Consider the following 25063-nt stretch of genomic DNA (forward strand, 5'->3'; position numbering starts at 1 on the left):
CAGCAGCAGCAGCAGCAACAGGCGGAGGGCAAAGATGACGACAGTGCCTTCTAGTAGCCTCTCTGTCAACACGATTATCTTTGAACCCTGATTAAGGTCAAAGGCATGTCATACAGCATGCACAGTGGTTGCTAAGGGGAGTCAAACAGAGACTCATTGGGCTGCAGCGCAGAGCCGAGCTAGCTTTGCATTACCTCCCTGAACATTCTAAAGAAGGAAATTATATAAATGTTCTTCTGGCAGAATTGTCGAATTTGTGCGGCTCACTGAAATATGAATCTAAACTCCAAGCAAAGCATGAATAGAAATCACTACGGCCAACGTGAGAGGCACTATTCTTATTTTTCCAAACAGCCTCTCTGCATTGAGTATCTCCCAGGATTCAACACAGATATCAATCAGACACTTAAGCTGTAATGTCTTACATAACACACAGCTGCGGTGCAACAATGCTGCTGATGGGCTCGGTTAATAACAACAGTGTCCACTCGTTAAATTAAACACCTCATCTGAGCAGAGCAGATCCTAGAGGCAGCTCCACAGTGCGGAGTGCTGTCCATGCTCCGCTGGTCAGTTTTAAAGCAGGCAAACTGTCGTTAATGCAGATCTATAAAGTGCAATCTGTCAAATAGAAAGTCAAGCTGCTAGTTAAGTTTGTGCCATGATACAAACATTAAGAGACCACTTCAGCATTATCATTTTATCTTATAGGTATGTCTTTGAGTTTAAATATTTTTTTGTATTCTATAAACTACTGACAATTTTTCTCAGTTGGAATTCAACAGACACTGGAATGGCTGTCATACATGTAGAGATAAAGATTTAAGAAACATTTGGAGTGGTCTCTTAATTTTTTCCGGGGCTGTATGTAATCACTGGGCTCCATTGAGTAAAACAATGGAAGATAAAACTAAAAGCTGGCTGCAGCTTTGAATGCATTGTTCAGAAATCTGGTTCTGGAAAGAGCTGCTTCTCGTCAAACTGTGTTGTTGATGACGTTGAGCCAACAAAACATTATCTTTGAAGACATGAGCATGGGCAAGATTTTTCTGACGCAAAACAAACGGCTCATTAATTAGTGAAAAAAACAAATGGACAGAATAAGAGTTGTGTTATTGCTGAGTCGTGCAAAAGAGCACAGTAGAAAACATGAAGGTAACTCTTGCAAGCTTGTAATCCTTCCTGGGGATGACTGTCACTGTCCCGTTGAAATAACAAATCATTGAGTCACCGGGGGAGGGTTATATTAGCTGCAGCTAATTAACATTAATAATTTGACAACAGGCCAAAATCACTCTTTTGGCGTCGTCCTGCTTAATGTGCTCTCTCCAAGCTGCCGTCTGTTCTCAGCCAATGAGTGATTGTGAGAAAAAAGATGCTTTCTCTCCCAATACCAATTACGGTTCATCGATTCAATACTGCCGATACTGAGTAATGATCCGATACGAGTGCTTTAGGGTCCAGAACTATAAATCTGCACAGTCACTTCATTGAGTAGCCTAACACTGAACCCAAGGGTTGATAGTGTCTAATCATTTTAAGGAACAGAACAAAATCTGACTTTTTAGGCTCAACAAACTGTTATTTTAAGCATGTCAAATTAACGGATCTGGATCAGGGCTTTGAATTTCAGTAGCTCGTGAGATGTGGTGCCAAAAGTTAATCCAAGGAGTCCATGCTGCCTTAAATTTACACATAATGTTTTTCCTTACTGTTGTCTTCAACAAAAGGTCTCAATAACAGAACTACATTTACACTTAAGTTTCAGTTATTTGTTTAACTCATATTCTCTAATGGATATCATGTGATATGGTTTCAATAAAATGTCAATTAACCCCACCCCTATACTTAAATTATTATTATAATAATAAAAGGGAATGCCATGCAGTCTTTTTGATATCAATCTATACTTGAACTGCATTAGCAGGCCATAAAAATGCAACACTAAAAACCTACACTCTGTGTTCAGTGTGATGGATTACACGACTCAAGAGTCTGCCAACAGTGTTAAACAGCTGAATGAAACTCTAAACTCAAAACAAAATGCTGAAGAACTGTTAAATATTCAGAAACATGATGTGCGATAGCGAGGTATTCCTTAAAAGGTATTTAAACATCCTGACTGTCATTAAAGAAATAGCAGAAGAGTTTTATTTTTGTAGTTCTGTCAGTTTTCTCGATGGAAACCTGGGTTGTGCTATTTAGGCATTATCATTCCTCTGTTGAGGCATTCAAAGACAGTATGTAAAGGGCACTTCTTCCACTCACTGACTGACATAGTTACAAATCTGTAAAGTGAGTGCAAGTATGCAACAAGTGGGTGTTCAGAAAACTGTTTTAGTGGCATAACCAACTTGTGGTAGAAATCGCTCGCTTTGATCTGCCAAAGAGTATTTTCTGAAGATGTTAGCCTTAAATCATTACATTTCACCACCACAACACCAGCCTGATCGTTGGATTTTAAAATATAAGCACATTGATAGAGAATAAAGGAAACAACAGGCTGTTACACCCAACAGCAAGCCCAACCTGAGGAATAAATGAACACCAGAATCCTTCCAAATAGCGTTACAGTGTGGCTGCATTTTGCTGCTGCAATACCAGAAACTCCTTCAATGCTCCGTTGTGAAAAGAAATACAAGTCGTTTAGGGGAACTTTTTACTACGGCCACAGACAATTCAATTTCTCTCCTTCAGTGGCCAAAATACCGGCTGCAGAACTCTATGTAACAGTGAGCACAGAGCTATTATGGGATGACAAGGCCACAGCAGAGAATATATTTGCAGAACAAATCGTGAGAGCCAACCTTTGCAGCAAAACACGAGAGTCCCAAGGAGAAAAACAGAGGAGGAGAAAACCCAGCATAGCAGCGTGGGAGGGAAAGAGTAGCTATCAGTAAACACCAAGCCATTTTGCCAGCAGTGAAAAAAAATATCATCCATTTCTGGAAACTTGTAAGACTATCAACACCTCAGAAGCTCAGTCCTGGGAGGACTGGGACGCTGCAGGAAGGCGCTGACCCCAACAGAGCTGACATTTAAAAGAAGACAAGAGTGGACTCACGGTTTTGAAGTCGCTGTGGCCACACTCCTGGCCTTGGTAACGGCAGTAGAGCATCATGTCTTTGAGGTCGTGGCCGACCCTCTCGATGAACTCCTTCATGCTGAACGCCTTGGGCGTGTACGCCGTGAAGTTAGATCTCTCCTGTAAGAAAGCCAGAACTTCAGGCTCGGCCAGGTGAGGCTGGGGGATGGTCAGGTGCACATCCAGCAGGGACAGCAGATCCCCAGCGTGGTACAGATCGTTGCGGGTGAGGTGGCTGAAGCGGTAAGCGTTGAGGTTACAAACGGTCACAGCGGGGAACACCAGTGTGCTGGAAACCACGGCGTCCAAGCTGGTCACATGAGGGTAGGAGAAGAAATAGGCCAGCCGCTCAGCACTCTCCAGAGCTAATAATCCCAGGCAGGCCAGCAGAGCTGCAGCCCAGAGCAAGCGGCGCACACTTGGCTGACCATAAGGGAAGATGAAACGCAGGCCATGCAGCGTACTGGTGTGAGCGAAGGCCTGCCAGGAGGTGGGGTGCAGGCTGGAGCTCTCTTGGCTCCCCTGACTGCCACAGCTCTCCTTTAGATCCATCATCAGCCCTCCAGCCCCTCAGCCAAGGAGCCCCGGGTGCACTCACACCTGCAGAGACAGAGGGAATGTCATTAATAGACTGAAATGCACAGTCCATAATCATATTGATAAAGCAAGAGAGGATCCAGACAGAGAAACAGAAGAAATGTTGAAAATAGAGGCGTCAAGAGTGAAATAGAGAGGAAAAAAGTATGAGGCAAAAACAGAGCCCTGCAGCAACACTGACACAATAAATGATAAAACACAAAAAAAACGTAACATTTAAAGCAAAGCAACAACTGAAGAGAAAGTATAAACAAGGAGGCAAAGACCTCCCCAACCAAAATAACTACTGAAGAGCGTTAGAGGAAGAAGAAAGATGCTCCCTTCAGGGCATCCCTTTCCACTCTCAATCACTCCCCTGAGCCCAGAGCTACTGTGGCTGCAAGCCCGCCTGTGGCTCCTATTACACCTCCAACACCCCACACACACATGCACACTCGACCCAAATCCCAAATTGCCCCCCCACCCTCGCCTCCATAATCTGTCGCCTTCTGACTGCTCGATTTCATTGACAAAAATCCCAGAGGTAAGTCCTCTGTGACACCCGGAGCGAGAGGTGAGAGTCACTTAAGCCGTGAGCCAATCAAAGCTGCCTCTGTGTGTTTAACATCCCGACTCGTCTCCATTCAAAAACACACACTCTCTCATGCATGAGAGTGCACCCAAATGGACACACACACTGCAAATATGTCCAGGCTTTTCAGGATCTCCCATGCGCCCCAACTAATGACAAGCCTAAGCACCTCTCTCTCGTTCAGCCTAGTGAGAAGACATCCAGCCGGCGCGAGTGTGTGTGTGTGTGTGTGTGTGTGTGTGTGTGTGTGTGTGTGTGTGTGTGTGTGTGTGTGTGTGTGTGTGTGTGTGTGTGTGTGTCTCAGAGCGCACGTGTGTGTTTGTGCGTGAAAGAGAGAAAGAGAGAGGGGAGCTGTTGATGATCAGAGTCGCTGGTTAGTCTTGCATGGCGATCCTAACTCCTCCCGTTTTCCTCTGGCCAGATACAGCCGCTTTCCCTCCTCGTCCCAGCTCTTCTGTGGCGGTGGCGAACAACAGCAGAGCCGCGAGAGACGCACACACACCACCACACATGCTCGCACAGAGGAGGAGAGAGAGAGAGGAAGGGGTGGGGGGAGAGGAGGTAAGACGGCGCTCTCCTCCTTTGCTCTCTGCACAGCAAAGTCACTTCTTGAATACGTTTCCTCTCTCCTCCAGCACCTTCCCGCTCTCATTAATCCATCAGTCGCTCAGATTTCCACCTCTCGCCTGTCACCGCAAACAGGGTGAGGGACTGATGCAAAACGGAAGGCTGACTGAGAGACAAATAGTAGAGGGGGAAACAGTGGTGGTTGCTTGGTCGGGGAAGGGGGGGGGGGGGGGGTGTATGTCATGTGAAGTGAAGCAGAAGCAGAGATGGAGTAAAAGAGGTGGAAGGGAGGGATGAGGACAAAAATAAGATAGTAAAACTATAAAAAGAGCGAGCAAGTGCGGTTACCCAGGCTGCCCGGCGAGGAGAGTAATTCAGACAGATAATGTCACGTTCACAGAGAGGGTAAAGATAGAAAAATAATAATAAGTGGGGTTTTTTTCATGTGTAATGAAACACTGTTACCGCCGATATCTGTGAGCTGAGGCATTGCAGCTTCATGAGTAGTAGTGTGTTGATCAATCAAGAGTCAGTACGTGAAGAGATTCAAGGGGAGGGCAAAAGGGAAAAAATAATATGGTTAATGTGGTGAAAGAGACGAGATACTTCAAACAGCTTGTATCCAGACTCAGAGGAAGAGGGCAATTGTAAACATGATCTTACAAAAATGTGAATTTCCCTAATCAAGTGAAGGCGAAAGATAGTTAAAGCATCATAAAGTGGATTATGTCAAACAGTGAGAGAAATAATAATAATAATAATAATAATAAACTTTATTTATATGACACCTTTCATGCTTGACGCAGAGTATGTATGACAATATAAATGGACAACATAATTAAAAACAAGGTATGAACAAACAGAAAGAGTTATATCATACAACCATAAAACAATAAAACAGGAACAGTGATACTACTAAAATTACAATTGCCCCAATTTAAAAAAAAGATAGGTCTTGCGATTCTTAGATTTGATGGGACCATAAAAACAGAAAGCAGCCTCCCCTGGAATGAAGCTTGTATGTTTTTTGAAGGCAAGCATAGAAGGAGAATTGAAAGCTTAAGAATATGTTATACTTTTATACATTTCTTTACATTTTGCTGTAGTGGTTAGTTTGGGTATCTGCTGATCCAATACTACAAATCACAGAATGGCAGTCCCCGCTAACAGGGTCAGCACCGGAAGAAACGTCACCATCTCCAGGAAACATCACTTAACACCTTGTTCCAAATTCCCCCCTCACTACAGAACACTTTTGTCAAGAACGCAGTTAAACCCATCTGACAGAAATTTAAAAAATACAGCCGTAGAACAAAGCAATGAACAGCAGCTGTTACAGCTGTGCCACAAGTCATAATTAATGACATCGGTTTCAAAAGACGGCTCCAAGGCAAGGATGTCTTATTTTGCTGAATGCCTGTTGCCTCGAATACTCACTCCTCTCTCCTCTCTAACCACCGCCGCTCCCTTCTACTTGGTTATATTTGCTGCATCATATTAAGCCTAACTACAACAATGTTCAAGCAAAAGGTCAAGTAGATGATTATTATAATCTGCACCACTACTTCACACTACATGCACGCAATACACCTACCCCATTTGTAACAACACTCACTCGCATTCTGTAAAAGGTGACGTGTCATTCCAACATGCCAATTACAGTTATTTATCTGATGTGTGCTGTTGACATACAGTGGGGCAAAAAAGTATTTAGTCAGCCACCAATTGTGCAAGTTCTCCCATTTAAAAAGACGAGAGAGGCCTGTAATTTTCATCATAGGTACACTTCAACTATGAGAGACAGAATGGGGGAAACAATCCAGGAAATCACATTGTAGGATTTTAAAGAATTAATTGGTAAATTCCTCGGTAAAATAAGTATTTGGTCACCTACAAACAAGCAAGATTTCTGGCTCTCACAGACCTGTAACTTCTTCTTTAAGAGGCTCCTCTGTCCTCCACTCGTTACCTGTATTAATGGCACCTTTTTGAACTCGTTATCAGTATAAAAGACACCTGTCCACAACCTCAAACAGTCATACTCCAAACTCCACTATGGCCAAGACCAAAGAGCTGTCAATGGAGACCAGAGACAAAATTGTAGACCTGCACCAGGCTGGGAAAACTGAATCTGCAATAGGTAAGCAGCTTGGTGTGAAGAAATCAACTGTGGGAGCAATTATTAGAAAATGGAAGACATACAAGACCACTGCTAATCTCCCTCGATCTGGGGCTCCACGCAAGATCTCACCCCGTGGGGTCAAAATGATCACAAGAACGGTGAGCAAAAATCCCAGAACCAGACGGGGGGACCTAGTGAATGACCTGCAGAGAGCTGGGACCAAAGTAACAGAGGCTACCATCAGTAACACACTACGCCGCCAGGGACTTAAATCCTGCACTTCCAGACGTGTCCCCCTGCTTAAGCCAGTACATGTCCAGGCCCGTCTGAAGTTTGCTAGAGGGCATTTGGATGATCCAGAAGAGGATTGGGAGAATGTCATATGGTCAGATGAAACCAAAATAGAACTTTTTGGTAAAAACTCAACTCGTCGTGTTTGGAGGAGAAAGAATGCAGAGTTGCATCCAAAGAACACCATACCTACTGTGAAGCATGGGGGTGGAAACATCATGCTTTGGGGCTGTTTTTCTGCAAGGGACCAGGACGACTGATCCGTGTAAAGGAAAGAATGAATGGGGCCATGTATCGTGAGATTTTGAGTGAAAACCTCCTTCCATCAGCAAGGGCACTGAAGATGAAGCGTGGCTGGGTCTTTCAGCATGACAATGATCCCAAACACACCACCAGGGCAACGAAGGAGTGGCTTCGTAAGAAGCATTTCAAGGTCCTGGAGTGGCCTAGCCAGTCTCCAGATCTCAACCCCATAGAAAATCTTTGGAGGGAGTTGAAAGTCTGTGTTGCCCAGCGACAGCCCCAAAACATCACTGCTTTAGAGGAGATCTGCATGGAGGAATGGGCCAAAATACCAGCAGCAGTGTGTGAAAACCTTGTGAAGACTTACAGAAAACATTTGACCTCTGTCATTACCAACAAAGGGTATAACAAAGTATTGAGATAAACTTTTGTTATTGACCAAATACTTATTTTCCACAATAATTTGAAAATAAATTCTTTAAAAATCAGACAATGTGATTTCCTGGATTTTATTTTTCTCATTTTGTCTCTCATAGTTAAGGTATACCTATGATAAAAATGACAGGCCTCTCTCATCTTTTTAAATGGGAGAACTTGCACAATTGGTGGCTGACTAAATACTTTTTTGCCCCACTGTACCTGTGACAACATAACACCAAAAACTCTTATGGTTGTGGTTTATTTATGGTTTTATCTTGACATAATGGTATTGAATAATTGTTTTAAAACGTATTTGGCAGTCACTGACTATACACTATTAAAGTGTTAAAATGTCATTTAACCAAAGCTTACTGTTGTTGTATGTTGCTTAGCCTACCTTCATGATAAGATACATTACAATTACTAAATGATACACACTTTAATAAGCTACACGTATATTTTGACTGTGCTCCTTTTAATTGGAATTATCTGTCTGTGATGTAAAATCAACATGAGCAAATAATAAACAGCATTTTGCAAGATTTGTGTATAGTATATTGACTATTTTACAATGTCATAGGAGAGTAGCGGTACAATGTAAGCTGTTGTCCTGAGTCCCACTGTAAAGTGAAGTGCAAGTTAAACTAAAAGCAAGGTTAACTTAACCTTGGACACTGAATAAATTGCAATGCCGCTTAATCGTTAAAACCTCTGACACATCCCGCAAAAAGCGATTTTTGTCCTTCAACCTTAAATCATTAGCAAATCACAGTTTTCTTATGGAACTTGTCCTTTGTTTAACACACCTTAAAATGTAACTCTAGCTAGCGTTTATGCTAACTATAAGATAGCTAGCTAAGCAAGGTAGTGTAGCACATTAAAATATTTCATCAGGCTTGCAAGCATTCCAATTTATAATACATTTCAATACAATTTTGATCTAATAACAACTTGCTACATTGGGTTAAAAGCGAATTTATAGTCCATACCTGTCGATATTTGAACATCAATTACAGCTAGCAGGGCGTTTAGCGAGCTCACCTGTTGTGCAGCAGGTCGTGGCATCGAGCTCGTCGTTTTAATCTTCCTTCAAGAAATGTCATTCTTTAGAAGTGCATTGGAGAGCTCAATAGATTCACAATATACAGATAATATGTCAGGGCTTTTTTTCCTGCACAAACCATCTCACGGAAATAATACAAAACTCGAAATAGGTATGTACATTTTTTTAAATGGCAACCGGAAGTGGTGGATGATTTCAGAATAAAAGCATATGACGTGGATCATAAAACTATTTTTATAATTGTGTTATGATGAAGACTGAGGAGAATATAGAACACAAATAAAGCAGCAGTTTTATGATCAAACATTATTAAAACATTAATGCTAATAATGCTTACATAGTTGTATCACACCTGAATAAGGCTCTGAATGCAGGACTTCTACTTGTACTGGAACATTTTTACAGTGTGCTTTAAGTAAAAGGATCTCAATATGTTTGCTCTTTTATTTCAATGGTTTAACAATTATTATTATTACAATGAGTATTCTATGACTTTTCCATATTTGTTTATTACTTCCTCAAAATATGAAGAAAAAAATGGAAACTCTCAATGTATAGTAAGTATTTATCCGTCTAACGGAGAAAAACAAAACAAATGTATAACATGTTGACAACCTTACCCATAATATCACACATTGTTGAAGCCAAGAATAAACAAATACACCAAATAGTTTTTTAGTCCAGGACTTACAATAAATAAATGTTTTTTTAAATGATTTATGATGCTGTCTTCCTATTAGACACATTGTCACATATTTGCACATGTCATACACAGTATAAGAGGCTATGTTCAATTTGCATCTTATGGAATCTGCTCATCACTTCACACTTTCAGACACAGTTCAGCAATTTGCTAGAACACAGAAACCCTAATTAAAAGTGTATAATGACTGAAGAGCATTTTATTTTCATTCTTCTGTCATTCACCCACACACACTGTCAGTCCATCACAAAGTGTTTCACCCAAAAGGAATGTGTTGTGGTCACAGACAGCTGCAGTGTTTGCTGGTTTCTTAACAACTTAATTAAGCAAATCTCCTCTTTTTTCGCTAAGGTAATGAGCATAGTATTACAGGGATTAAGCATTCTCCAGGGTTGAAAATAAGGCATTATGCTTTAGCAATTTTATCTGCCTTTAATCCATCCGGCCGTTTTTCCATCCACGGGATTATTAAAGGAAAGTCTTGTTAGCCTTATATTCTTCTCTTTTTAATTAGCAAGGTATTACTGCTAAAATGCTCAGTGCAACACTCTGAATTATGAACCAAGTTTATTCTTTCTGCTGCAGTGTGAAGGCATACATTTGCCTTCTTGACTTGGATCAACACTGACAGCAGATAATCAGTCATACAGTTAAAAGGTGTCAAACTAAATGTACATAAGAGCAGATGATGTTGACTAATTAAAGCCCAAAAGAGTGTCTCAGTAAGCCCTACATGTACTAACAGAGCCACAGACCTGGGAATGATTCTCCAAGTCTGATGAACTCTTGCTAATATATTCCCTCATTTAGTGTTTTGATGATGATGTCGGACATTTTACCAGGAATTCTCCCATAGATGTTAAATTGGGCCAGGATCTGATCACTATGAAAGCCAAATAGAATTATTCACATCATATCTACACTCATCAAAGGCTTCTATGACCCCGTCTGCCCTGTGTGAAGGCATCTGTGTTAGCTTTGTTTCTTAGCGTATCCACGGTTATGTTTTTTATGTATCACATCTGTATATAAGCACAACATTTGTACAGAAAATAATGCATCACAGAAACAACTGTGCAATGCTAGATTTCTGAATGCTTTAAGATACTAACTCATTGTCACCACTTTTTGAATTTCACAAATGGGAGACACAAAACTGTGAATACATGAGTTGCTTGAGAAACATGTTGGGGATCATCATTAGAACACGAAATGGAGGCATCTTTTATGCAAGAATGCTGTTCACTTCATAACTCCAGCTGTTCAACAGAAAGAACGCTTAATTTCACATCAAATAACATTGAAGAATCTTGAATAAAATGCTTTCTAAATGGAAAGTTAAATGTATGTTTCGTGAATTATTGTCTTGAACTTTTTTCTTTGTTGATGTTGCAAATAGAGTGTAGATTAACTACCTCCAAAATAAACAGCAGGACGTCGGATATGAAAACAAAGGCTTCTTTATGTAGAGAAATCAGTAGCGACCATTACACGTTCAGCAAACACCACAAAACATATAATCAACAGCTCCATGTATTTACTAGTCATTTTTCGTATACGCGGCACTACTTTCATCCTAAGGAAAACGCGCGTAACTCTTGTTTTAGCCGCTAAGCATTCTGGTAGTTCAGTTTCTTAACCCTTTGTTAGGCAATAGAACAGAAAACATATCTCAAATCAATATCAATCAGATAGAATACAACAAAATATAATTATTTCTAACTCTCCTTTTAACTGTAAATAGTAATACAACCTTTAGCAGCTTTCTATGCATTAAATCAATAAACAGATTAAATCATTAATCTTATAACTGTAAGCTATTCAGTTACAACATTCTCCCCCCGATGAACTACTCTGGTCATCTAAATCTCCAGACAATACAGTAACTGAATAGGTCTCCTCAACAAAGTCCCTGATGTAGTGCGAACTGAGCACGACCTAACAAGACCATCTCGGCCTGGAAACAGTTCTTTGATTCTTCCCAGTTTCCAGGTTTGTCTGGGTGTGTGATCTTCTCCAATGAGTACGACGTCACCCACTTTCAGTGGGGTGGGTGTCGGTGTGTCACAGCGGTGTGCTGACTTCAAGTCTAGTAGGTAATCTTTGCGCCAGGCATTCCAGAAGCTGGTTGTGAGTCTCTGCCTGTACTTCCATCTTCGTGTGATCTCTGCCTTGTTAGCAGTTGGGTGCTGTGTTTCAGCTGGGAATGGCTTGGGTAGTGGAGAGGTCAGTCGTTTACCCACCAGGAAGTGAGCTGGAGTCAGTGGCTGTGGCTCATCCACTTCATTATGCACAAAGGTCAGAGGCCTAGAGTTTAGTGTAGCCTCAACCTCTGTCAGGACTGTGCACATTTCTTCGAAGTTGAGTGAAGCTCTTCCAAGAACTTTCTTCAGGCATGTTTTTACTGATCGGACGAGCCTCTCCCAGAATCCGCCCCACCAGGCTACTCGCTCAGTGATGAATCTCCAAGTGATTCCCCTTTCTGAGAAGAACTGCAGCAGTTCAGGGTCTTTGATGGCTTTCCACAGCTCTTTCAAGTCCTGATCAGCTCTCTTGAACGTTCCTGCGTTGTCTGAGTAGATCACCTTGCATAATCCTCTTCTAGCAATGAATCTTTTCAGCGCTAACAGGAATGTCTCTGTTGACTGATCTGAGACTAGCTCCAAGTGTACGGCTCTGGTTACCGCACAGGTGAATAGCGTGATGTATGACTTTTTTACAGAATCCTCCGCTTTCACATAAAGCGGTCCTGCAAAATCCACACCTGTGACTTCGAATGGTGGGGATTCAGTTATTCTGTCCTTTGGTAAAGGTGCAGTGATCTGCCTTCCAGCCTTTGCCTTGAATCTTTTGCAGATTGTGTTCTTGCCACAACACTCTTGACCAGCTGCCTTGCGCGCATGATCCAGTATCTCTCCCTAACTTGTACGAGGGTGTCTCTCACTCCTGAATGCATCACCTTCTCACGACAGTACTGTATGAGCATTTCTGAATATTTATGCTTGCTGGGCAGGATCCATGGGTGCTGCTCTCTGAATGTGAAGTCAGACTGCTGCAGCCTTCCTCCCACACTGAGCAGTTCATGTTCATCCAGGAATGGCTTGAGTTCTTTAATCTCAGTCACTGAGGCCCTTTCCTGTCTTTAGTTGTTGTTTGATCTCTTGACTGAAACTCTGTTGTTGTGTTATCTTGATCCAGTACCTTTCGGCCTCGAAGAGCTCGTCAGCAGTCAGTTCTCCTCTTGTCTTTGGTTTTGTTTGAGCATTTGCTATGAATCTCTTTATCCAGGCTGTCACTCTGAAGATTCTTTTCAGTTTGCTGTATCTGGCTAGCTCCAGCACTGGTTCAGTGAGGTCTGCGTCATTTGCAGCAAGCTGTACAGTGACTTGGTGACTCGACTTGAGTTCTGTGTTCGCCCTTTCTGGAACATAATCATCATCAGTCTCCTCTGACTGATGTCACAATGCTGGGACCATTCCACCATAGATGGCTATGTTTCAAGTTTTCAACAGTTTGTCCTCTGGTGGGGAGGTCAGCTGGATTTATCTTTCCTGTGATGTGTGACCATGACTCTGGGTTGGTCAGTGACTGGATCTCGGTCACTCTATTTGCGACGAACTGTTTCCACTTCTGAGCAGAGCTGCAGATCAAATGCAGCGTAATCATAGAATCTGTCCACATTCTTATCTGAATTGGTTCCATTTTCAGAGTAATCATCAAGTTGTTTGCTAGTCTCGCTCCGATCACAGCTCCCATGAGCTCTAGGTGTGGCAGTGTCATTTTCTTGAGAGGGGCCACCCTGGATTTGGACGCGACTAGGCTCATTGTAGGTTCTCCGTCTTGAGTTTCACCTTGCAGGTAGGCTACAGCACTGTAAGCTCTTTCACTGGCGTCACAGAACACATGTAGTTTCAGGGCATGCTTGTTCTCTGACTGCGTGTCTGTTCGGTACCACCTTGGTATGGCGAGTTGGTGTAGCTGGGGTAGTTCTAAACACCACTGTTGCCATTCTCGAGTCAGATCGGGTGGTAGCTCCTCATCCCAGGAGAGTCCTCTCTCCCACATTTTTTGAAACATGCACTTGATTCTGATGGTGAAGGGAGTCAGGAACCCAAGCGGGTCATAAATACGTGCGGATGACTGTAGAACGCTCCTCTTTGTGTTCTTCTTTTGCTTTAGAATGCTCACTAGCGGTCTGAGGTCAAAGGTGAAGTCATCGGTCTCTGGTCTCCACACTAAGCCTAACACCTTCAGCACTGCTCCGTGTGTCTCTGGCGCCAGTGTGTGGTCTGCTGTGCTCTCCTCCCATTTCCTCTTCAGCTCAGGAGAGTTGGTCATCCACTTGCAGAGGTCCATGCCTGCGGTTGACAGCATTTGCTTAGCGGTGGTTGTTACATAGTAAGCCTCTTCCACAGTGCGTGAGCTTGCAAAAAAGTCATCAACATAGAGTGACTCTCTTATTGTCTCTACAACTTGTGGCTGTTCGGTTTCATAATTTTGCAGATGCTTTCTGATTGTAGCGGCGAGTAAGAAGGGACTTGGGGAGGCTCCAAACAGCACTCTTGTCATCCTCAGCATCCGCAGCCTTTCATCCTGTTCTCCATTTGGTGGGCCCGAGAGCCACAGGAACCTCACTGCGTCTCTGTCTTTCTCGGCGAGGGATATCTGCAGAAACGCCTTTTTTATGTCTGCCATGAAGGCGATCTCATGTTTTCTGAACCTAATCAGGACGCTGAGAATATCCGGATTTAGGTTTGGTCCTGTGAGTAAACAGTCATTGAGAGATGGATAGCCATCTTCATGGGACGACGCATCAAATACCACTCTCAATTTTGTGGTCACCTTGTCCTCTCGGAGTACTGCGTGGTGAGGTAAGTAGTATTTCACATTGTCTGCATTTGCATTGTCTGACTTTTCGTATACGCGGCACTACTTTCATCCTAAGGAAAACGCGCGTAACTCTTTAGTTTTAGCCGCTAAGCATTCTGGTAGTTCAGTTTCTTAACCCTTTGTTAGGCAATAAAACAGAAAACATATCTCAAATCAATATCAATCAGATAGAATACAACAAAATATAATTATTTCTAACTCTCCTTTTAACTGTAAATAGTAATACAACCTTTAGCAGCTTTCTATGCATTAAATCAATAAACAGATTAAATCTTATAACTGTAAGCTATTAAGTTACAACAGAGTGAGTAATGTGATACAAGAAAAGGCTCAGACTTGATCTGACAATAAAATATCCTTATCTTCATCTCATGGTAGGCTTACCAAAACACTCACTTGACTTGATCGTATATATCGATCGTAAGGTCTCCAGCTCTATGTATTTTCCTGTTAAAAGACATTTTCAAAATGTAATCAACTTTGGTGGAAATGAATCACTGCTGACATAAGTCATTTCAGTAAAAAGCATGTTCCAGCCTTGTACCACGAAGTTAGCAATTATCCTCGGACTGTGAAGGATTAACCACAAGGCTAAGCTTGTTAAAAAAGATGGTTGTTTGATATTTTAGTCCTCTTCATCGGAATCGCAGAGAGTTAACAGTACTTTACATCAGAGATGAGAAAGTTATCTTCCCTCTTGGGTATCCAACCCCAAGCAAACCACAGATAACTCTTCTTTTTTTTTTAAAAACCTTTAAAAGGGTCAGTATGCATTTATTATGCAGTGCTTGGTGAGACTGAAAGTGTAATGAAACTTTCCGACTATCTTTATGGATTATGAAAAACAATTCGCTCTTACAAGACAGATCATTAGGAAGTCTGAGTACCACAGTTGGCAAGACTGGCACAGTTGATGTTTTACCTCTGGCAAGAAACGGTTAAAGTTGATGGGCAAATTATTTCAGTGTTATCAGTAGCTGAAGAATAGCTGAATCGGTCCTCTTGCTCCTCTTAATTGGTCGATGTGTAGATAACAGAGGTAGCAACCCGGTCTGCACGTGCACACACACACACTTTCAAAGAGCCTTGTCCTATTTAATTTAAGTTTCCCTCCAATTAAAAGTGCCATCTTCAGGTCTCTTAGCTGTCTCATAAACTCATGCACTTGACTAATGATGTCCACTAGGACCTGAGCTGCCAATGAGGGTGTTTAATGCTACCCCCTGCTGGCTTTATTTCTAAATAAAAAAGAACATGAAAGTCATTATGTAGATTAAATGCTTATTTTAAATGTTCTATTTTGTAACATTTTATGAACTTAATGATTCATTTAAGTACATTTATGTTTGTATTTCACACCCAAAAAATAGGCAGACTTATTGATGAATAAAATAATCTGTAGTTGCAGCCCTAATCCATTTACAGATTATAGAGTAAACTGTTCCCATTTCAGCCAATTAACTCGGAGCAACTCGCATTTGGGATTATATACAATGCAACTAATTTCATCATTCCCATTTCCTCTTTTAAACATAGACCAGGCAGTTTCAGCAGCTGCAGTATACACCAAACGACAACGAGGCAGAGGATTAACCTGATTTTTTTTTTTCACAGTGAGGCAGAGTAGAGGATGAGTTGGGAAAGCCTCCATAAGAGCCTGTTAGTCACAGTGTAACTCCAGCCTGAGGCTCTGGCTCTCTGCAGACATGGCCTGGTAAACACTTTTTTAATCAAGCCTCATGTGACTGAGACACACCTCTTAACGCATGGCAAACAAGATGGGTCACACTGTCTACTCCACTTCAAGATTCGGAAAATCCCAACTGAAAATGGAGCGCAGGCCGACAGAAAAGCCTCTCCTTGGTTTAATTCTTCAGGATCAGCAAATCAATGCTTTGTAGATAGGTTGTTTATTGCAAAGTCACTTAATTAAAGTGCAACAATACATAATGAAAGTGAAAGAGTATCAGCCCAAATACACCAACGCAGACAATCTTGGACTTATTCTTTGTGAGAATATAAGACGTGAAGCTGAAAACAAACAGCTGATTTCAGGAGCTTTTGCAAGTGATTAATGAGCATGTGTTGGCTTTGAGTGACTGCCTGTTATAACAAATCCATCACCAGTGATGCAGATTAATGACAGCAGCAAGGAATTAACTTTTCTCTGCCGTATTCATGAACTGGAACATTTAACACAGCTGATGAAAGGAAAAAAAAGTACAACATATATACATGTTCACAAGTTCTTTGTTGTTCAGTCAGATTATTTTTAAATCATGAAAACACATCATGACATCTTTACTGTCGTCCAGCCGTGGAATAGCTCCAGTCGGTGGAGACGGTGTGTGCAGGAGGTTAGTTGATGCAACATCAGAGGCTGTAGGTGTCTTCAGGTAACTCTCCCAGGAGTTCATCCAGGTCATCATCTGCACATCAGACAGACGTAGATAAGAAGATGAAATAATGTGCAATTCACATCAAATTCAACTGGTAGAAAACTAAGAAGACTTATTTGGGCAGGTTTGCCCTTATTGGACAGCAGAGCACAGAGATAGACAGGAAACACTGGGATTGGTTGGAGCCTTTACCATTCAGGTTTTTTTGACAGTTACGGGTGCACCAAATGTTCCTTTTTTTCCATTTTGGGCTTCTATTGAGATTTTCCAATTAAGCTTTGAACATCTTTGGCATCATCATAAAAGGATTCAAAGTTTATGAACAAATCCCTAAATTTCTTAAAACTTTTAAAAATCAAATTCATTTTCTTTAATAAATAGAACCTGGCTGTTTTGTTGCTGCTAGCTTGCAACGCGAGTACAGGCGCACAAAAACTGCAGTGAAGTGTTGTTTTTGAAAAGCTCAATAGCAAGTAATATGAATTGAAGCAGAATGTTCTGATAGATTTCCTTAGTTTACATGTGAATTCTGGGATTAATTACATTCATCATTTTCGAATAATATTGACTAGCTCTAGAGTTATTAAATCTACATTTTCTTAGCTAAAGCTCTTTACAGTATTGCTTCTCATTGATGTGTTCACACGCACTATCCAATGGCAGCGAGGCAACGTCCAATGCCTGAGTAGTGCCAGCAATTTACGTGAGTGAGCATCTGTCTTTGCCTAAGGCTAGTCATGCATCCTACTGAACCGATCAGCCTCAATTTTTCAGAATTTCATAACATTTACTGAGTGTATCAGTAAACAGCAATTAGTAACTGTCTGGAATATTTGACTCTGGATGGATCTTTGACTGATGGAAATTAAGGTCCATGATGCAGTTTTCCATGAGGAGCTTGGCCGGTCTCCATGTTTCATATAATTATTACAAGGAAAGAGTTGGCCGCTGATCAGACTAATCATTGTCATTCAGAAAATACAAATTACAGCTCTGCAACCATGTGGGTCGTTGTATTGAATAATACAAATGAAAAAGCAGATTAATCAAACTGGAAAACATTGATTAGCTGTAGTTTTAGTTCAGAACAATGCAATCAGAAGCTTTTGTTATGCTGCGGTTAGATTGGGTTCAGGTCAACGAGTCAAATGTTAATGTGACGAAACGTTACCAGACGGTGTTGCAGTTTTATACAACAAAACTTAATTTTCCTAGAGTTAACACTTGTCAACCCCAGGTTGTGACTAGAATGAATCACTTTCTCTCATCACAGGTGTTTTTACATATAAAGAGGCCCCACCTGCATCCCAGCCTGAGTCCTGTGCTGCTGCGTTCCCAGCATGCTGTCTGCTGGTGCCGGCTCTAGTGTCTCTTGGGGTTTCCGCATCTTCGTCTCTCTCCGAGCATTTTTCCCCCTCTTGTCCCTCGTCATCCTCCTCGTCAAACAACAGCTGCATCCGAGACACGGGCTCCCGGAGGACGGCGGGGGACCTCGGCTCCTGGATAGGAAAATATATTTTTTTTAGCTCAAAGGATTTTCCTGATTTGACATTTGTTGGGCTGTGCTATTTTTGCTTTGAGCTGACAGTCGGGGTGCGTACCAGGACGAGCAGGGGGAGCTGAGTGGAGGACAGACTGACTCCATCAGGGCCATAGATCTTCAGCAGGTTGTTGGGCGTCACATTCAGGTAATGGTTACGATGGGAAGGAGAAAACACACCCACCTGTCCACACAGCAAGCCACAAATCTGATTGTAACCACTTTACATTTAAGTTAAGTAACTACAAGGAACTTTCACTTGTGTTGATTTTGGCAAAACCTCTGGAAAAAAGCAGTAGCAACAGAGCCCGGCCAACACCCGCTGGAGTCTGTGCTGAGGAGTTTACGTTAACCTTCATGAGTTCGTCTTATTCTGCCACATTGGACTAGGTTGCACCTACAACAGGATTTAGCATACCTTCAAAGAAATAGTCAATCTTCTCTCTTTTAGTTTCGTTTGCTTATGCAGATCTTATGAAAGACATCAGTATTGCATTGAGACAGTTCCTAACCAGTCACTCATCATTACTTTCAGATCAAACTTTAAACTGCAGTTGAAGAAATGGAAGCGGTGAGTCTCACCTGTTTGAGCAGCAGTACAGCGCCGACTTTCAGCTCTTCCACTCGGTCCTCTAGGAGACGCCGATGAACCGTTCCCTGAATCTCCCCTTCAGCCGGGAAGATTAAGGACAGAGCAACAAAAGAAATAGGTATCATTTAAAAACATCGAATGCTTGCATTCCAAACTGTCGACTTCAAAGTAAAAGTCAACTTTATTGTCAATCTTTCAGTTTGTGTGTACAGACAGAGAGATCGAAACACTGTTTCCCACAATCCCGAGGATTAAAAAATACAAATATATATAAAAACGTATGGGAGGACTTACAGTACATCCCATAATTACAGAGTAAATGGGGAAGTTAGACCTCCAATCCGATGATCAAAGATGCTGTATCTGAATTTGATGCAGCAGAACGGGAGTATGGTGTGGAAACATTAGTTTTCATTAAATATTATTCACTCTTCACTAAAAAGTATTGAGGTATATATCAAAAATAATATATATATAGACAGGTTGACAGCAGCTTTGGGGCTATCTGCCAGCAGGTGGGAGGCACATTACTGACAGAACGCTCCCTCCTGGTGTCACAAGCACTTAAGACCTACCCACTGCTGTTGCCAATCTACTGCAATTGAATCACTAATAAGCACTTAAGTCCTGTGTTGAGTACAACAACCACTCCTGAGTGTTAATAATCAGCACACCTCATGTAGCTGCTCGGTGGGGGCCATGGCAACCGGCTAAGCTTAAGAGGAGGATCATATGAAAAAAGGTTGAAGGCTCAACGGGGAGACGAGAAGAAAAGGAGAAGAGGCAAAGCGAAGAAGAAGGAGGCTTCCAGCTTCAGTTGATGAAGACTGCACACACATGTACGCATCTGTGTGTTATTCAGGTATGATAATGCGGCTTCACCGGCACTTAAAACACAACTGTCAGTTATTTATCATTCACATAGAAGTTAGAAGCTCACACTCATTTCTACCAGGGCTGCACTAAGTAATTGTTTTAACATTTCAAAGCTTCTATTGGGGTTTTCAGAGAATATTGAAACGTCTGTTGTCATATTTTATAACATGAGAACACAATTTCAATGTCCACATTGTGGGTACAGCCCTAATTTATACCACAAGCCAGTGTCCTTACTTCTGTAAGAGTGCGTGCGTGTGTCTTTTACCTGTCGGGTCTTTGAACACAGCCTTGGCATCAGCGTGTGTGTGGATGATGCTCTTCAGCAGCACGGCCATGTTGGGCACTTTGTTTCTCGCCAGCCGTTTCAGTGCAGCCTACAATGACGAGGAAATCAATCAACACACGAGCTTGTTAATCAAATAGCAGCGTGTTCAGTTGTTTGGTGGTTTTTCCGAGCACAAATCTCTAAGACTTACTAATTGAAGTTTCTTAAATACATTGATAATAAGCTTTCTTTCATTTATAATTCAATTAATATTTGGGGATTTTGGACTGCTTGGATACACACATATTCGTACCTCGTCACGCATACCGCTCAAACTGTATTCATCTATATCTTTTTCTCGGCCCCTTACTTTACCTCAAGTATTATTTTAAAATAAATATGTTATGGGACTACATCAATTTATCTATACAAATTAGAGATAAATAAGTTCCACATTTGTACTAACGTCTATTATTGATACCATTGATAAAGAAAACTTCAAATATTAATTTAGTTTAGAGAGATTATCACAGCCTTACACCAAAAAGGAAAACTACAAACTTCAAACATGATTGAACATTATTTACTGTTGATACTTCTCTCTTTTTAATGTTCAGTCAACAGAAGTTGGGAGAAATGTATGTTCATTTGTTTATTGATGCAAACAGGGAGCTGAAGTTAAAGTTCAACCTGAATGAGCTTAGCTAGCATCCATTCCTGCCAGTGGCTCTGTGCATGTGACTGAGTCTTTTTTAGAGACCACAACAGAAACCAATAGTGTATGACTGAATACTGGCGAGTTATTCCACAGAGGTCGAGACATGGAGAGAGAAGAATACTAGCAGTCTCCTTAAGGGTGATTGATGAGTGATTGTTCTGTTTATAATTACAAAAGCCTCTCGTACAGCTACTCCATTTGTCCTGATTATGCCAATGGACCTCCAGCAGCGATACTCTTGTCTGTTATGATAGAACATAAGTCATAAGACAACGACTTGACCTGAATAAAAACGCACTTATCGCAAATTATTTAGCTGGACAGAAATAGTTTGAGGACGCCTTTTTTTACTTGTAGTTTAAAAAATGTTCTAATATGATTACTGGAAAGAAAAACTTAAATAATTTAACATTCAAAAGAGATCAATTTAGTTTTATCAAGGAAACACCAACACTACAGATTGCAAGGTCTCCGAAGTTTGTTTGGCGGTGAACAAAACAAGAAGGACCAAAAATAATCACCTTTCGGAGAACCATGACCACACTGTAGGAGTGCAGGAAGCACGAGGAGTTCCTCTCATCCAATCCCATCTCTGCCTTCATCGTTGCCCAGGGACCGCCGCTGAACTCCTCTTCTTCAGTCTGTGAGCTGGAGCCCTTTAAACAGAGACATTCAGTAACCGTGGCTTCAAAATACCAGGTTTATGTTTTTAACTGCCACCAGCAGCTCTTAAGGTCACTTTGTCGCTGGGTTTGTGGTTCGTCAAACATTTCCCGACCCTGTCAGCCGCTTTTTTTTGCCTCCAGGAGGCTGAATTATGACAAATGTGTGGATGTGCGCTTATGTTTATGCTAATTGTGCGTACATGGTCGCACCTTCACATTTTCTATTACACATGTTTCTTGGTCTGGCAATTGGACCAATGTACTTTTGATTGTCTGAGTACATTATTTGTCAATTTAGTATGTTTATTTTTGGGTCTGCCTCAGAAAGCCACAGAATGAGGAATAAAACACACAAAAAACACAGTATGAAGCTGCCACTTTAGAATTTACACATGTGTGGAATAGGAGCAAGATACAAAAAAGCTTGTAGTGTGATCAAGAAAATGTAAATAATTTAAGGATATAAAGGCATATCTGGTTGGGAAAGGGACCCCCATATGTTTTTTTGCTTTTATTACCTGGCTTGGTGACCGGGCCACAGCACCATGAGCAGGAGTCTGAGGGACAGAAACCACAATGTCGTCCAGCCTCTGACCCTGCAGCTGAGAGAGAATAATTCAATTATTCCACTGCACCATGATGGAAAAACACCGTACCAATGAAATGCTCTTGACAGGGGTGGTTCCATTATAGCTTTGGTGACAACACCAGCAGCGGCATCATTTCTGACCATGTGGGTGAGATAACGTGTGATTTCACTGCTCAGTTGCTTTTATTTGAACAGGAGTCCACATCAACACACTGCACGGAGGCAAACACAAACAGGAACTCCAGATGGTGAGGCGAGAACCACAGCTCTGACTGGGCCTCTTGAAATAATTACTGTTAATAATAATTTCAATACATTTTATTATTGTCATTTTAAGACTATTATATAACACTGATGACACAGTAATATTGTCCTTTCTTTATATCCTGTGATATGTGTATAACATAGCTATCTTCACAGGCCTGCTGCTGGATGAGACTAACCTGCTGTGGCAGGAACCCGGCAGGCCCCGGGAAGCGTCGGGTCCTGGGTCTGTGAGGCTCGGAGCGGGGCCTCTTCTGAGGAAGCTTATTAGAGGCTGAGACCAGCTGGACCAGGCGGTTGGTGAGGACTGGTGTGTGAAGGGGGTGAGGGCTGAGGGTGGAGGAGTTCACAGAGGAACAGGAAGAGGGCCCTGGGGTGACTGTCTCAAAGAAGACACGACCCTGAGGAGAGGCTCCTGGTGTTGCCCACGGTCTCTGGGGCCTGTTGAGTGTCCTGGAAATGGGGCTGGGAGTAGGGGAATATGCAGTAAGGCCAGAGAAAACGCCTGGATTCTGAGGAGGTGCTGACAGGCGAGCCGGGGGGGGGTTTGGAGTTCTCAGAACCGGAGTGGAGCATATCCGATTAGGTAGGTAAATACTAGAAGAGCCAGGTGTCTGGCGAGTAGCGTTCAAGTCTCTCAGGGTCCGATTAGGTTGGGTCTGAATCCCGCTGCATGTCGGGGGTCGGAGTGTTTTTGCTGAAGATGCAGGATTAAACGCAGGTGGGGCTGGAGCAGCTGACTGCACCATCTGCTGATCACACTCATCCAGGTCTGCCAGGTCAACATCCCAATCATCAAAATCATCCTGAGCCCCACAGGGCTTCAGCGGCCCTGCCGTGTTGGAATGACTCTGTTGGGGTGCCAAAGCAGCCTGAGATTTATCCAGTGTGCCAGTATAAGTCTGAACAGAGGACAAGGACGAGGAGGAGGAGGGCCGTCTTAAAGCCTGAACAACAGTTTGTCCCGCAGCAGTGTGTGTGCTGCTCCTCGATGCCGTGCCCGTACACGGAGCGGCTGATCCCTCTCTAGTTTGCGGAAGGCAGATTTTCTCCGGCTCTCGGTGAGAAACAGAGGAGGCCCGCAGCGAACAGGAAGACACAGCAGCTGCCACATCAGCTGATCCAGACGCTGAGTGGACTGCCCAGTCGGTCCCGAGCAGGTCCTGGGAGACACACACACAGATTTATACAGTGGAAAGGATGAATAGAATGAGGATCATTACGTCATAGAAATGGAGCAGCCCATGCTCAATGGTGGATTGTTATTAAGTACATTTACTAAGTACTGTATTTTTTTTCCTTTTCATTTTTTACCCTCATACATCTTTTCAGTGGTTAGGAAATTAGATAAAAGTAACTCGACTTTTTACAGCACTACTTTTATTAGACAGCTTTGGTTATTTAACAAATACTAAATCTCAACATAAAATGGTTTGTAATAAATTAAACTACCATATTGCATATAAGCATAGCCCGAATGACTCCCGTATTAATAATAAGTTGATCGACTGATTGTATTTGCTTTATTTTCAGTGTTATGATTCCAGCTTTCTACGTCATTTAGTACTCGTACTTTAAATAATGTAGGTTAATGTTCCTGATTATTCTTACAAGCTTTTTTACTGAAGTAACAAGTTCAAGGTACCTAAGAAAGTATGTTTAGAGTATTTTACTGACAGTTAAGTACCATCAGGTGTGTTATTGCTGGGACTCACCTCATCATCAAAGTCCTCGCCAATGTTGAACAGGCCACTTAATTTGCAGGTCTGTAACCGGAGACAAAACACTGATGTATCACAGCAAAATATCACAGCAAATGCAGCTATAAATGTCCCGATGCTAAAGATGCTCTATTAAACATGTCATAAACTATTATTTGAATTAAACGTTATGTTAGCATTTGTTAGCTTAGTTAGCACAGATTGTTTTTTGTTTGCTTTTTGGCTCACTTACCATCGCAGTCATGTGATATCGCGATTAAAGTCGTATTTGATCGGTCTGTACACCAAAGTTTCTGAGACATTGAATGCCATGTACTACCTGCGTTTAATTGTAATATGTCGTTTTTTTTCGCATGTCTTTAATTTTACAAGAAATCGCTGCTAACTAACTTTAGGTGCGCTGCTGCTAGGGACCGCGCCGCCACGTTCAAACACGACGTAATGACGGAGGGTGTGTTTTTACAAAGAGCATTAAGGCAGAGCAAGATGATTCACTCCGCTATTCGTATTTCTTACTTTCTTGACGTTCTAAAAGTTTATTTAGAATCTTCAAATATGAGAAACTTTCTGAAAATAAATAGTCTAATATATCATATAATAATTATACCTTCAATATTGTTTTACCTTCAATACTAGTTGCATCTATTGATGGGCACAATATATGCCTCTAGGTTTAAACTTCAATACAAGTGCAGAAATTACATTTGCTATAAGCATCTCAAATAAATAAATGATCCTAACTTGAATTGCATTGCTTTGCGACAGCTTTTTACTTAAACCACAACAGGAAATAAACAGAGAACATCTAAGATTCATGTTTACGTTTAAAACTGTGAAATGGGGACACGTTTTATGCATCTTGACATTTCTTGGTTCTTT

The 25063-nt window shown here is 41.8% G+C and overlaps 2 protein-coding genes and 1 long non-coding RNA gene across 7 annotated transcripts in view; 1 reads left to right on the plus strand and 2 right to left on the minus strand.

Moving 5' to 3' along the window:
* The window catches only part of asic2 (acid-sensing (proton-gated) ion channel 2), a 317943-nt gene extending 308816 nt beyond the window's left edge, over nucleotides 1-9127 (minus strand). Inside the window, exons 1-3 of one of the 5 annotated variants that reach the window (XM_063903273.1) lie at nucleotides 8938-9127; nucleotides 3350-3685; nucleotides 3065-3205 (exon numbers count right to left, since the gene is read on the minus strand). In XM_063903273.1, coding sequence (XP_063759343.1) covers nucleotides 3065-3205; nucleotides 3350-3640 — 432 coding nt within the window. In that variant the 5' untranslated portion in view covers nucleotides 3641-3685; nucleotides 8938-9127. Of the gene's footprint in view, nucleotides 1-3064; nucleotides 3686-4145; nucleotides 4335-4422; nucleotides 4468-8885 lie in introns of those variants that run through there. The other 4 variants (XM_063903269.1, XM_063903271.1, XM_063903270.1 and 1 more) reach the window with 4 other exon arrangements.
* Nucleotides 9128-16443: 7316 nt separating this feature from the next.
* hrob (homologous recombination factor with OB-fold) lies at nucleotides 16444-24830 on the minus strand. Its single transcript, XM_063903156.1, has 10 exons — nucleotides 24417-24830; nucleotides 24179-24229; nucleotides 22643-23626; nucleotides 22129-22212; nucleotides 21467-21601; nucleotides 20228-20336; nucleotides 19074-19159; nucleotides 18553-18675; nucleotides 18252-18450; nucleotides 16444-16981 (listed from the first exon to the last, which is right to left on the minus strand). Exons 1-10 carry the CDS (start codon nucleotides 24426-24428, stop codon nucleotides 16926-16928), a joined length of 1839 nt encoding a protein of 612 aa, XP_063759226.1. The 5' UTR covers nucleotides 24429-24830; the 3' UTR covers nucleotides 16444-16925.
* LOC134877597 (uncharacterized) lies at nucleotides 19747-22770 on the plus strand. Its single transcript, XR_010167591.1, has 3 exons — nucleotides 19747-19945; nucleotides 22395-22447; nucleotides 22620-22770. It is a non-coding gene; the product is annotated as an uncharacterized LOC134877597 (long non-coding RNA).
* Nucleotides 24831-25063: the final 233 nt, after the last annotated feature.

This window comes from Eleginops maclovinus, chromosome 16 (genome assembly GCF_036324505.1).
Source record: "Eleginops maclovinus isolate JMC-PN-2008 ecotype Puerto Natales chromosome 16, JC_Emac_rtc_rv5, whole genome shotgun sequence".
Taxonomy (NCBI): Eukaryota; Metazoa; Chordata; class Actinopteri; order Perciformes; family Eleginopidae; genus Eleginops; species Eleginops maclovinus.

Bases quoted from the DNA above. Each gene is read 5' to 3' on its own strand.
- hrob (XM_063903156.1), bottom strand. The intron at 22,213-22,642 runs GTTAGTCTCATC...ATTCTCTCTCAG, and splicing joins CCGGGTTCCTGCCACAGCAG to CTGCAGGGTCAGAGGCTGGA. The intron at 20,337-21,466 runs GTGATTATTTTT...TCGTCATTGTAG, and splicing joins TGGTCATGGTTCTCCGAAAG to GCTGCACTGAAACGGCTGGC.